The following is a 14,660-nucleotide window of genomic DNA, read 5'->3' as shown; positions in this document are numbered from 1 at the left end:
AACCCGGTCCTAGCCAGTTCCCAGAGGAAATGCAGATAACTTAGCCCATTCCCAGAGGAAATGTTAATGGACCTAACCAGTTTTGTTAACTAACCTTGTGGGGGAAACTCAATAGGATGTAAATGACCTACTGAATATGTTAATAAGCAAACTCACCCTCAAAAAATGTGTGTTGGATAGCACCTGCAGAAGTCCAGGAAGGCAATTCCTACGGGCCCACGTGGAGGACCAGGAGTCTCCACTCCCCATTCCCTATCTCCCCTTCCCCATCCCCTCTTCCTCCTTTTTCCTTTTCCCTCAATAAACCCGTTGCCTATCCCACAGTGGTCTCCAGGTGATTCCTCAGAGCAAGGCTGCCTTGACAATATTAATCCATCATAAAAGAGAAGTGATCATTGTCATTATTTTATATCATAATTCACATCAAAATTGCCAGGCATCTGCCATTGAACTTTACTAGCATTAAGTGCCCCAGAGGCAGGAGTCATGTCTATTTTATTCAGCACCATGTACTTCTTGGTGTCTAAGAGATGCGGAACAAATACTTCCTTGATATATTAACTTTAGAACTCTAGCATTGTTCTAAGGTAAAATGACTAAATGGTTCCAGTTTTCACAGCTTTTTAAATGGTAGAAAAACATTAGATTTCTTTCAAACAAACACCACACGCATTTTAAATTTTATTCATTTTTCTCAGTAGACTAGGTGTGTACATAGATGCCTGCTTGCCACTAGATCCATGTCTTACACCTTTACTTTTATTGCTCCATTTTCTAGAATGCTTATAAAGTATTTACTCATTTCCCCATTTATTTACTAACTCTACAGGCAGTGATTGAGCACCCACTATGTGGCACTCGAAGATGTCTGTCACATTGCAGAGACAAACACGTCTCCTGTGCCCATTTTAAAGTGCCTGGTAGTGAGTCTTTGACACGGTAGATGTGGGAGCATTCAAATGAGCCATCTCAGAAGGCATGCGGAACAACCTGATGACATGGGTCACGGTAGACAAGGGAGGAGAAAGAGTACCCAAGATGAGAGGGCAGCCAAAAGGCATGCCCAGCCGATGAGGGGACAGCAAGGAGCACATCTGTCCTTGCACCCCAGCTTAAAATGGCAAAGCGAAGTTGATCAGTATGTGTTTTTATGAAAGATCTCTCAGATATATTATAAAGCAACATACAGAACAGTCAGAATAATCTGACCCCTTTTGTGTTAAATGTGTTTATATACGTATACATATTTCTGCAGGAGAAAGTAAAAAACCAGAGTATTTGTATCTGGGAAAGAGATACTAGTAGTAGTGAGAGAAACTCTTAACTTTTCATTTTATACTCCTTTATAGGCTTATCTGAAAAATCTGTTTGCAAACAGTACTTTATAAAGTAAAATTTTTTAAACTGCAGACAAGCTACCTTCTCAGTTTCTGCTTTAGTTCTCATTTTCTCTATATATATTAGTGCTGTCTCATCGAAATCTAATGTGAGCTACACATGTAACCTAAAGTCTTCTAGTAGTCAAATTAAAAAAATAAAATAAAAAGGAAAAGGGAAAATTTGTTTGAATTATATATTTCATTTAACTCAAGATATCTGAAAGTGATCATTTCAACATGTAATCAATATAAAAATAATTAGTGAGATAGTTTACATTCTGTTTTGGGGACTAAGTCTTCGAAATCCAGAATGTATTTTCCACTCACAGCACATCTCAATTCAGACCAGCCCCATTTCAAGAGCTCAGTACCCACAAGTGGCTAGAGGCTACCGTACAGGACAATGCAACCCTACACTTCTTCTAAGATCTCATTTATGCTATAGCATCAACTTTCACCTCTATGTGTAAGATTCTCAAATCCGTATCTTTACTCATGGCCTACTTTTCAAGTGTCACCTTAAACTCAATAAATGTCAAACCGAATTTATCTTCCTCATTTCCATCATTAAAAAAACAAACAAAAGAGAAAAGCCAAACTAGCACCTCCTGATTTCCTAGTTCCTTGTATGGCACCGCAGTTCATTCTGTTAACCAGGATCACAATTTCGGACAAAATTCATTCACTCTTTCACCAGCATGAACCTCGGTTTTCTCATCTGTAAAACGGCAACTATGTCGTTTACCTCCTGGGTCTTGCAGGTTTCAAAAGATAAAGGGAAATGTCAACCACAGCATATGGCACACTGATAATCTCCTTTTCCCTCGCCCCACTCAGCTGGCATCATACCTGACCCATAGGATTATCTTCTTTCCCAACAGAGACATGAAGATATGTGCAAAAACAGAGCATGAAGAGAAGGGTGGGGATGTTCCTATAGCAGAGGTTCAGACTTTGTATAATCTTTCATTCTTGGAAGTTTATAAATGTCTGAGATTCAGGTTTGATCTCTTTAGAGCGAAGACATTTACTTAGGAAGGAAACAACGGCATTCTGGCAAGGGATTCTATTGTGTAAATTTGGTTCTGATTCTGCAATTGAGCCCCAAGATCAAAGACACTATAACATAATAACTTACAAAGAAATTGTGCACTTTCTTCCATGTCTGAATAGAAGATATGTCAGTAGGGATCAAAAGAGAGAAGACTCTGATTATTAAAACAAGAATATTATTAGTACCTAACACTACGAACACTAGTTGTTACTTAGAATGACTCAGCCACATAATAATACCAAGTGGATGATAATTACGTAGCTTAAAAACAGAAAGTAAAGGATTACTGCCATTCTATCAAATAGTTAAGAACTAGTTAGTGCGGGTCTAAAGAAAAAACTTAAATGTTGAACCAAAACCTCTTTTCTTTCCACTTCCCTTCAATCCTAGTTCAGCTGCATTAGATTCTACCAAATAAAATAAGAATGAATAACATTTGGTCTGATAATGTGTCCCCCATCTTAAATAGAATAATAAGCAAAGATATTTTAGATCCTGGCTCTGGAACTGTTAAATGAAAGTATTTAGCTCAACAAATAGGTCATTAAGTTGAAGAAGAAAAAGATGAGATATTTTAGAATATAGTGACCAGGGTCTTCATTTCTACCATTAAAAAAAAAAAAAAAAGAAAGAAAGAAAAGAAAAAGGAAAGGAAAAACCCAAAATGGCACCTCCTGATTTCCTAATTCTTTATGACAGGGGCCTCTGTGTCTGTTCTGGAGTCACAAAGGGTTCCTAAATGGACCAGAAGATGTAAGTCAGGAGGGAAGATGGGAAAGAAAAAAGTTAGAGGCAGAGAGGAGTGAGTATTACGGCTAAGAAGTTAGTGAGTAAAAGAAAAGAAGATACGATGTGATAGTCCTAGAACTATTAGGAATAAATACATAGAGTTCACATTTGTGCTAAAGGTTTGTCTTTGTGAGCACCTGTTTTATTTTATTGAATCCCATCAAAGAAGAAAATAAGCATCTCTCAGTGTATGGTCCTGCACATCATACTTGGATGAACTCCCTTAGGGTACTAATGTGTTTTTCACTCGCTATCCTTCAACCCTTTGGGTTTTGACCAATATCTGCTGTAAACAAAAAAGGCGTTTAGGGGTAGGATGTTGAAACTACCATGTCCATTCTCCCAATCCTCTAGGGGGCATGAGTGTTCTTCACTGTTTATTCCCATTATTATCAAGACTATTCCAACCATGTAAATCCAGTTCTTCCAGGAAGAGTGTCTATTACATACAGAATATTAAACCACTGAATGAAAAGGCTTAATTCAGGAAACCATTCTCTCTTCCATTTCAATGTTTTAATATATTAGATATAAAATATTTCAATATAATATATAGATATAAAACTCCTCTTTCAATACCTATCTTAGTATTTGTTTCTGAACTTTAAAAAACAGGTCATGATTTTGCTACAGTATGAAGTAGGAACTGTAGTTTGTCTCCTACCTAGACAGATATTTTCAAGAGGCCCCTGCATAGTTTTTATTCTATTGATGTTAAAATTGTCATATTTGGGTATGGTGCACTACACATACAATTATGAAAACACAAAAGAAGAGAAGGAAGTTAGAGAGGCCGGAGACTTTTCTTTGTACATGGCCATCATATGAAGGCATTATATTACTAGTGGGGCAAAAAAAAGCAGAGCCAATTGAAGAATTTTGTGCAATATGGTAGAATTAAAAACAACAGCTTTTGGGGAGTGGACGGGGCAGTGGAGAGCAATGGGGAAAATTGAGACAAATGTAATAGAACAACAATAAAAAAATTAAAAATTAAAAGTTAAAAATATTAAAAAATTGCTTTTTATTTTTCTAGGTTGAAAACATCCTACATCATACAATACAGAGGTTCCAATCTGAAGATGAACAGTTACGTAAGTAACTTATTTAATAATAAAAATACTATTACGATTGTAAAGGTCTAACAACTTTAAAAAGGAAAATATAATGATGCCTTAGGAGAGACATTTGTTATCACCAGAGAGCTCTCTGCTCTTGGGTGACTTGCTGAAGAAACAGAAGATGACACTGGGAGAGACAGCAAATAGGTCAAATGATGGGATCCTTCAAAGTGTAGCTCAATTTGCATTTTCTTTATGAAGCCAGGCCCCATTTTCTTTTCTTTCCAATTCTTACATTCTTTAACACTACGCTTTTACACTGTACCAATGTATGACAATAAAGGCTGATATGAATTGTTTTCTGTGTATTAGTCTTTTTTTCTCAAGGGGGTTATATATTTTTAAAAATAAGGACTGTGTCTTATAATTTTATTTCTCCCCAAGATACTTATCACAGATCTGAGAAAGTAGAACACACTTCATCAATGACAACCTGTAGGTTAATTTGGGAAATGCAAATTGCCTCTTAATAACCCTTATATCCAATGGCATAAAAAAACTGACTGGGTAACCTAATTTCTTTATAAAATAAAGCCATGTTTAGGATATACAGGAGTAGATTTATGGCAATATCATTGTTACTCTCACTTCATAAAACTTAGATGTAACACAGTCTAGATGTCTGTATATGAAGAATTGTTGAGCATTTTATTTGATCTCAAAAAGAAGAAAGACAATTTAATTTTATATTTTCCATTCCTTCTCTTAACTGTTTAGTGCTTAATCAGTACTTAATCTTACCTTAAACTTCCCATCTGAAGAGAAAATGCTAACCCATTTATTATCATAATCTGCAATAATTATGTCCCCACTCGGATGCACAGCTACCCCTGTGGGCCGCTGCAGTTGCCCGGGAGAGCGTCCTCGTATGCCAAAACGACTTTTGAACTGGCCATCATTGGAAAATATCTGTAAAACAAATCACATTCATTAGAATGAGAACTCACACAGAAGAAATAGGCCAGAAACTTTATCACCTGCACTACAGGTCAGAACTTGCCAGTCCTATTTGAAGAAAAGACTGTGCACACATTATAAGCTTTCCTTATACCATGCACCTCAAGTCTTAAGTAGGAAAATATGCCACTGTACCTATTTTATCACCGTCAGTGGTTGAAGGTATACAATTTAGGGCCATACCTGCACACACTGGTTGTTACTGTCTGCAATTAATATCTTCCCACTTGTAGATGCAGCTACCCCTTGAAGATTTGTGAATTCTCCTTTATTTCTTCCTTTGGTACCTAGAAGTAAATTATAAAACCACATAAATTAAGCAACAGAGAATCAGATTTCTCAGTCTCAGTAAGAGAATTATCCAGGCTTCCATAGGTAACCTGAGAATGCACTGTTTTAAAATTATACTTTAAAAAAAGAGAAAGAGAACACTCTCCCCGTGACCTAATTTATCTGCTACTGAACTTCCCTTCCAGACCAATCAAGTCTTCGCAAAAATCACTCTTTTAGGCAAATGCCAATCTTCTCTTACTAAGTTGTAGCTGCATATTAACATGATTAGAATAGATTTAGATTCCACAAAGACACAATATTAGAAACTAACATTATAATTGAGGATTTGCAATAGGAGAGAGCCTTATTTTAGAATTTTGCCAAAATCCTACCCTCGCACCCAGCAGCTCTTAGAAGAAACCCGAACATTAGCCTTCAGTGCATTTAACAGACCTTAAGGCCACAGCTGTTATAAACTAGCAGGCTGATTTTTATATACTGGATTTACTTGTGCATTATTTTCACAGACTCGTTACCTCAAAGACTGTGTATTCTCAGGCTGTATGGAAATGTAAAAGATACCCTGACAGAGCACTTTCTGGATTAAATAAAGAAACGCAAAAGAAAATGAATTAATCTAAGTGATATTTTCATCTTTACTGACTTTCTTTAATGAGAGAGATGAGGCAGGAGAAAAAATAGCAAAGGCATCTATAGGTTAACTAACAGACGTCTGTTTTTGTTTCAAAAGAAGTGTTTACAACTGATTTCAAGAGACTCATGTAAATAATAATGGATGGAAACAGAATAAACTTTGCTCAGAAATGAGCAGGAAGGAGGATAAAATTTTCATAGAGAGAGAAAGCTATGCCTCGGTTTTATAATCTCATTTATATTCAAAAGCGCAATTTAATATTTCATCTTAGACATCAATGCAGTGCCTTAGTAGACAAAGATGCTCACAGTGACAACTTAAATACATATTTAAATTAAGCACTACTTAGAAATACTTTTGAAACCAGATTTCCGGGTTAGAAAGCGAAATTGGTGATGGAATTAAACTCAGAATAAACTCAACAACAGAACTGCGGAGCACCACCAACCATGTCAGACCACCTGGTTCCACCAGACCCACATGTTACGGAAATCCTGGACTCTAGCAGGTTTCCTCATCGCCTCACTATTTCATCTACTCTCACTAACGTGAAAGATAAATCTGAGGTCCAGACCTCAAAAGAACATTTTCCACATTGTGGAGAAAACACTTTTATTTTATTTCAAATGAACCAGAGGAGATGATCTTTTATACTTGAGTCACATGGAATCCCTATGATATGCATGTCTATGGCATCAGCTAACACTCTTTAAAGATGATGTGTTGGCATCTGCTGGTGGGGGGCAGCCCTTGAAAGGGGTATGTGCTAGCATGGTATTAGCTTTTGTTCATTCCCACTGACGGCTAAGCAACCGCTGGTTATTGCATACAGAAAAACTGAAGGACCAGGAAAAGAAACAATCCTAAAATGCTCAGTTTATAACATACTTCTTAAAAGGCAGTAGGGGCAAGGCCAGGGTCTCCCAAGAATAAAAACTTAATTTATCAAAAACTTAGCAAAACAAAAGTATGGGAGTTTGCAAGATGAGGAACCGAGGCTCAAGCGAAGAAGCACAATAAAAAAAGCGAGTTTGACAACTGAACTGGAACATAAACAAAAGAAGTGACTCTGCAAAGACAGCCAGGTTGTTCTAGATCCTTATGTCAAAATTGGAAGTGCACCGTGGCTTACAGGGCAAACAGATCCGGGTAAGAAATACGGAAAGTGGGGAGGGGAGTAAGAAGCACCTGAACAGAGATGATGAACATTGGCTTGCTTGCCCTTCTGGCCCATGTAGGGACAGAAACCTGCCTGCTGCCCCCTTTCATTTAACCTGTTGTCCCTCCTCCTAAGGACAAAGGAGAGAAGGCTTGGCAGGCAGCAGCAGTTGGTGTTTGAAAGGAAGGGAAAAATAGGGAGGATTGTGTTTTATAGAAAGTTAAGGTGCTTTAACTCAGTCAACGAGATTTAATTTTTCTTCTGAAAATATAAAGGTGATGTTGGAGGAAGAAAAGTACATGGCAGAAATAAACACATTTGAATGTCAGCAGACATGAGAAAATTGGGAAGGCATTTAGTTGGACTCCATAGCAATATTATTCAGAGCAAGGAAAAGAAAGACTCTGCCCGAATGTGAGCTGCCCAGTACCTGCCAAGACTGGGTCAGGAGAGCGATGGAACTATGTTGCAGAAGGCCGCACTGCTAGGAAGAGGGTCTCCAACCTCTACTGAGCTCCAGAGCGATATGTTGGCCCAGCTCTTATTCTGGTCTCAAGTTAACTAGAGCTGGAATCTGTAGTCGCACGTGTAAATGAACTCACAAGGCTGGAGGCACATCTGTTAGTCCAAGATTGCTTATACATTTTTAAGAGCTAAACAGGATGGGCATTGGCATGTTAATTTTATATTTGTTTTAAAAACCTGTTTCCTTAAGTCACGTGGCTCAGTTTACAAATAGCTGGGGTAACATCCCCTGATTCTAATGAGCATCTTTTGTCAGTTACTGACAACATGATTTTTTTTTAAATTCTATTTGTGTTTTTTTAAGTACAGCAAGATCACAGTGTTCCCCCTGAGGATTAAAGGAAGCCACTAGCAAACTCTAAAGGAAAAACTAATACTATTTTTCATTAGCAGTTAAACTAGGAAAACCTTGATGTTGAGCAATGATGCAGAACTACAGCATATTATCATTATACTGAAATGCCCACAGTCCAAGTGCTAATAGAGTGCCTTGAGACCCGAATAAAATAGACAGCAATTCCAAAAGTTAGAAATAAGTTAGCGTCATGCCTTACTCTTCAAGATTCTTAGTCAACTCTATTTAGTCTATAGAAAAGTCCCCTCGAAGTATTCTAACTATATAATAAAAATTATTTCTTTCATAACAAACATAAATGTAACACAAAACACATAAGAGTACTTACAAAATCTTTTCCTGCTACGTTGATGTAAAAAAATTCATTTGATGGTTACATTCGGCTAATAAAGCAAGTAACACGAGTCTTAAATGTAATTATGAACAACCTGGCAACAATTCCATAAGATAATTAAACCTGTTTTTCTCAGATGTTTAACGAGCCTATGAGGCACAAAATGAATTTTTAAGCCAACAGCTTCTAATCTGTGCTCCTCCTGGTCACTTCCACCCATGCCTCCAGGAAAATTATAGAGATAAGGTAAAAGGTAACAGGACTCTGGACTGAAATAGGGGATTAATAACTGTAAATTGCCCCGCTCAACTTAATGAGAAAATTAATGTTAGGGAAAGCTAGATACTAAGAGTGGGATAATGCACGAGGATGAACGTGAGGCCAAATATAAGGTCTAACATGGGATCATCAAGTGGGTGCTTAACAAATGTTTGCTGAGTGAGTAAGTGCCTGAATGAATTATTAATGACTGAGTAAATTACACCCACATTAAGTCATGGGAAAATGAAATGTTTCATAATATTGACAGCACTTTCATATACTTTCTCTCATGCACTCCTTACAACAACTCTATGAGTTAATATGATAAACATTATCTACATTATTTACAGATGCGAAATTGAAGCTAGACACGTCACCAAGGTAGTAGAGACGGAGGGAAGACTAAACCTGGGGTCTCTGGACCAGGAGATTAATACATTTACATAATCCTTTTCTTTCTGACACACACAATGCTTCTTTCTAATTGGACTTTTTTTTTAAAAGTATATTTTATTGATTATGTTGTTATGGTAGTTCCAATTTTTTCCCCTTTGCTACCCTCTGCCCAGTAATTCCACCGCCCTTAGTTCATGTCCATGTAACTGAACTTTTAGAATACCAGGGTTCTGAGGTGAGGATCATTACCCTTTGGGCTCATGTGAATCATGCTTTCTCCATAAAATCCTTTAGAAAATTCCATCCCTTATCACATGAGACTTCAACTGTACAACTGTCTGCCTCCCTCACTAAGCTGTGAGCTCCCAAAGGGCAGGGGTCCATCTGTCTCGCGCACCCTATCACACAGCACTGTGTCCCACTAGCACTCAGCAAATGTCAGTGGCATCCTTTCCACCTGACAGGCGAGAACAGTTCCCAAGGATGAATGCTCAAGGTGGGTGAGGGGAGGCTGCCTATAACAACCTCAGATGCCAAATTAGTATGATCTCCTTCCTCTGAGATTCTAGGGAGAGAAGGTGGTGGTTTGCAGAGGTGAGACAGGAGAGGAGGGCCTAAGACATCCTATCTTCCAGGAAAGCCTCTGAACTCGTGTGATTTTACACATCTATTTTATATTAAAAGAAAGCACACTTCGCTATGGTACACATGAGGGGTTCATTCAACACTTCTACGAATTCACTAAGGGATGGTCTATTAATTACTTAATTTTAAACAATTCAATTGTAATTCTTTCACTCCCTCCCACATCTTCTGGCTTCCCTTTTGTTCAGTGACTTTCTTTAGCTGCTGACAAAACCAGCTCGTGTGGGGAAAAATAATCCCTGGGTTTCAAGGAATCATCTTCAACAGATGCTCTAAGCTACTTCCCTCAACTCATTCAGGACTGTTTTGCGATATAATATTAGAGAAACCTAATAACTCATTCACTGTGGGCATATCATTAAGTCTTCAGACGTGGGAGGTATCAAATACCTCAACTTTGGGAAACCACCGTAGTTAAAGGACATTTTCGGTGAAGAGGGATCACTGTGCAATTACAAAGGCACCGGCGTGAGAGGCACAGGCAGCTCAGGCTCCTCCCCCAGCTCCCTGAGCCCCTGCTCCTTCCACAGTAAGAAAAATTACTTGCTGTCGGGCTAATCTGGCTCTTGAGGGGCCCGGGCTACAGGGCTGGGAGGGGATCTCTAATTTGCTGCATTTGCCCGTTTCTAGATGTAAATGCTCCCCTTTTGGCTGATGTGAAGTCACTGAACAGAGTTGGGAGGTGGTCTGAGAACCAGTATGAGCACAAAATTATGCTATAGCAGTTGTATTACACTGTGGGGACATCAGGACCTGAAAATACATTACATTCGCTAAAGAGTTTAAGCAAGGTGACATGCAGAAATAAGCAGACTGCACAATGCCTGGCTCAGAGAATGCCTGTCCCTTCCTCCTGCTTCCATTCCCCATCAGTTCCTCCCAGAACCACAGGGTCTATCTTTGCCTTTTCACTGAAACGCATGATCTAGTATAATTTCTCTATACGTTTCACTTCCAGATTGAGGTCTAGCGCTGACTTCTTTGCTGAGCTCCAAACCCATACTTCAAACTGCCTATGGTACTCTTCAACCTGGATGATGAAAACTGAAACACAGGTCTAGAGAACACAATCCCAGCCCCTAATCAAGGAAATGCAGCCTCCTCTCTGCGTCGATACCACTTTATTGATTCTCCAGGTTGATGGCATCATTTCTAGTTCCTTGAAATACTCAGTTTCTCACCTTCATGTCTTTGTACCAGCTTATCTTTTATCTAAGACCATCCTTTTCTTCCTTTATCAGATGGACTCTCTCTCTCAAAGCCAGCTTAGGTTTAGATGTTGTTCGTCTTCAGGAACCTTCCTTAACTCCCCACTACCTGCCTGGCTCCTCCCCCACCCACCCCACCCCAGCTCCTATGCCTTCATTCACACTGAAGGTACATTTTTTTCCATTTCTCTCTCCTTCTAGACTATGGCCTTCTCTAGGCCAAATTTAGAATCTCATCCCCCTCTTTATACTCATATCCCTACGGCACTCAAGTCAAACAGCTAGAAGCTGGATTTGATCACCAAGTGTCTGGCACATAGTAGCTGCTGAAATGGCAAAGTCACATCTAACTAGGAGGCTAAATAATTGGCGAGGAAGGTGAAAATTTGAGTCAAATTTACCCCTGAAAATCTTCTATATCACTCAAAAAGGGATGATTCACTTTCATGAATACACAACATTAATACACATTATTTAGGGTTATTGAATGAAACCCTAACACACATGTATGATGAAAACTATGTATCTTTAAGCACAAAACCAGTGCTATAACAGCAGAATCACATTTGCCACCTCAGACATGTAACTGAGTTTCAGTGAATTATGGATTACATGTAGCAGGCTTTAACTCAGGCACGAAAGGACTGTTCAAACCATGAATGTTCTATTATCATGCACCTAAGAGCCTGATGTACAAAGAAACTTAAAGTTCTAAAACAAAACAAATGTCAGAGAAAGTTGAACTCTTCTAATTATTAATATAAGCTCTACTCACTTGTAGCTAATGGTATATATACATGTTGAGAAAAGTTCTTAAAAGGCCAGCACTGTCTGATGGTACCTAGCAGAGCTACATGGATGTGAAGGACTGCCCTTGAGTTTAGTGCCTTGTTGCTCGGTCTGGGTGCCCCTGGACCCCAAAACTGGAACCTGACCATGGTGAGCGAGAAGTGAAATCATGCAGTAGGTCATGACTTGATCCTATTTCCAATGGGCAATGTACTTATGCAAAATATTCTTCTGGGTATTGTTGGAGATTATAAATGATTCAAGACATCATCTCTGCCCTGAAGTAATTTATAATCTTGTTGGGAAATAAGACCCAAGCATAAATAATAATAATTACAGTGGCTTATAAAGAAGGAGATGGTCCGGAGGGAAGAATAAAATCAGGGGAGGAGTCTGTGGATGAAGGTGCCCATGGTGAAAGCTCAGAGGCGTTCCAGGAGCACGGGGCTCCAACATGGACTTGTCCAGCCTCATCTCCTGCTGGTGACCCCATCTTTCCACTCCTCTGACTTTTGCCCAACCTACATCTTTTCACGGATGTGTTCCCCAAAAACATCTACCACGTTCACTCCTCTTTACCTTGCCTTTGCCCTGCACACAGTCCCTCTACCTGGGATGCCACGTCCACCTGTCAAATTGTAGAAGCTGTATTTATCATTCATGTCCTATTTAAGTTCCTTCTCATTTCTATAGCTTTCCATCACCTAATCCACAATATTAGAGTTAGTTGGTCATACATATGTCACCCCAAACTGTCAGCTCCTTGAGGGAGGAGCTCTCACCCCTTTCATCTCTATATTCCCATCACCTAGCATAGTAGCCCGCAGGCACTAAGGGCTCTAGAAATATTTTTGAGTTATACTGTTGCATAGTGAGTGGCGTCTTTCAGCTAGACTCTGGATCAGAACATAAAGAGGACTAGATAGTAGGACCTGCTTTCCTTTCTGCCCCTACATGTCTGAGGTGCTTAGCATCTGCTGTGGGATAAACTATGTCCCCCACAAAATTCATAGGTTGAAGTCTCAATTGTACCTCATAAGGTAACTATTTGGAGATAAGGTCTTTAAAGAGTGGATTAACTTAGGGTGAGGCCATCATCCAATAGGATTGGTGTCCTTATTTTAAGAAGGGAGCGAAGCACCAGGGTGGGTGCCTGTGCAAAGGAGGACAGCCACCTGAGCACAAAGCAGCAAGAAGGCTGCTGCCTGCAAGCCAGGGAGAGAGGCCTCAGAGGAAACCAACCCTGCCGCCACCTTTTCTTGGACTTTCATCCTCCAGAAATGTGAGAAAATACATTTTGCTGGGTAAGCCACCCAGTCTGTGGTATTTCATGGCAGCCTGAACAAACTAAGACAGAATCTTTACTTCCTTAATAAACTCAGACATAGTGCTACTTGCCAGGCACTGTCCTAAGCACTTTACAAGTGCTCGAACATTTAAACACCTGCCAACCCATGGCAGTGAATCACTAATGCTACATTTTTCAAAGGGCAGGAAGGGGAGAGAACAGATCCCCTTCTCCCTAGGGTAGGAACTGGGAATTCAAAGTCAATAGAGGTGGAGGGAAAATAGCCCTAACAGAAATGTCTCTTTTCTCGGGTGAGAATCACACGTGGAGATGATGGTGATTGATAATAACAACAGTAAAATAACAGCTACCACGAACGGAGCACTTACTATGGACACAGCCAAGTGCCAGTCATATGACAAGAATTCTCCCTCTTTCAAACCCACAACAACCTGAAGAGTTAGGTAATATTTCATTCCTTTGTTTCACAGAGGAAGAAACCAGGTTAAGAAAGGGCAAGTCAGTGGCCCAGCTGGCAAAGAGAATCAGGGCCACACTCAGACTCAGGTCTGATCCTTTCTCTACCATGCACACTGCCTGGGCAAGTGGACCGGGGTCCCGTGGCTTGGGGTGGGGTTTCTGAATTTGACTGAGTTTGTTCTTAATGCAGGAGATCAGTGGGCAGCAGTGAGTTAAAACTGTTTGAGAAGGCAGGAGGCAAAATCTAACAACCTTAATTGCATGTGCAAAAACAATACTTTTTATTTACTTAGCTCCTCCTACATGCGGGAATGACTCTTGGAACTTAGAACAGTTCTCAGAAGCAGATATTTGTCTTTTCATTTGACAGACATGGGAACTGAAGCCCAGGGAAGCTGAGAGACCTGCCCAAGTTTCAAGTAAGCGGCAGAACCGGAGTGGCAGACCTGGGAGGCTCCCAGTCCTGCACCCACCCCAGCTTGTCTACTCTGCTTTGGTGGGTGGTTCAGCAGTTTCTGCACCCACACTGCACAAATGGCCAGTGACTCTACGAGGCCTTCATGCTCTCAGCAAACAACGGACATATCACATCATGGTCTTTACCAAGATTCAGCCTGAAGTATTAACATAAAGCAGATTTGCCCAGGAATGTTCCAAGGAGTTATTTCCCAAAGACGTTCCATGGGAAAAGTTCCATGATCAGAAAAGTTTGGAAGTGCTGCCTGTTATCCCTCCCCTGCCTTGGACACTTAAAGTGCACATGAACAAATTCTAAAGGTTCTGCAGTTAAAATAATCTGTTTCCTTCACTTAAGCCAGAGTATATTTGAACCACAGAGTTGCTATTCTACATGTGTCAGTTAATACAGGGGCAGTGTCCTCTTAGAGAATCTGCAAGAAGAGGCAGAAAGAGAAGCAGGCTCGGTCCACTTTTGGAAACAGTAAGTAAGGACTTTTTTTCTTAAGCATTATCGAATCATTTGTTTACACCTA

General features: G+C 39.7%; 1 protein-coding gene across 1 annotated transcript in view; it reads right to left on the bottom strand.

The window, feature by feature from the left end:
* Positions 1–14,660, bottom strand: part of TRIM2 (tripartite motif containing 2) — a 52,528-nt gene that overhangs the window by 8,808 nt on the left and 29,060 nt on the right. Inside the window, exons 8-9 of the mRNA XM_090288434.1 lie at positions 5,484–5,587; positions 5,085–5,252 (exon numbers count right to left, since the gene is read on the bottom strand). Of these exons, the coding sequence (XP_090144560.1) occupies positions 5,085–5,252; positions 5,484–5,587 (272 nt within the window). The remainder of the gene's footprint in view (positions 1–5,084; positions 5,253–5,483; positions 5,588–14,660) is intronic.

Source organism: Furipterus horrens, unplaced genomic scaffold, assembly GCF_987537825.1.
Source record: "Furipterus horrens unplaced genomic scaffold, mFurHor1.1.pri manual_scaffold_10, whole genome shotgun sequence".
NCBI lineage: Eukaryota > Metazoa > Chordata > Mammalia > Chiroptera > Furipteridae > Furipterus > Furipterus horrens.
This window is presented reverse-complemented; position numbering and strand designations above follow the sequence as displayed.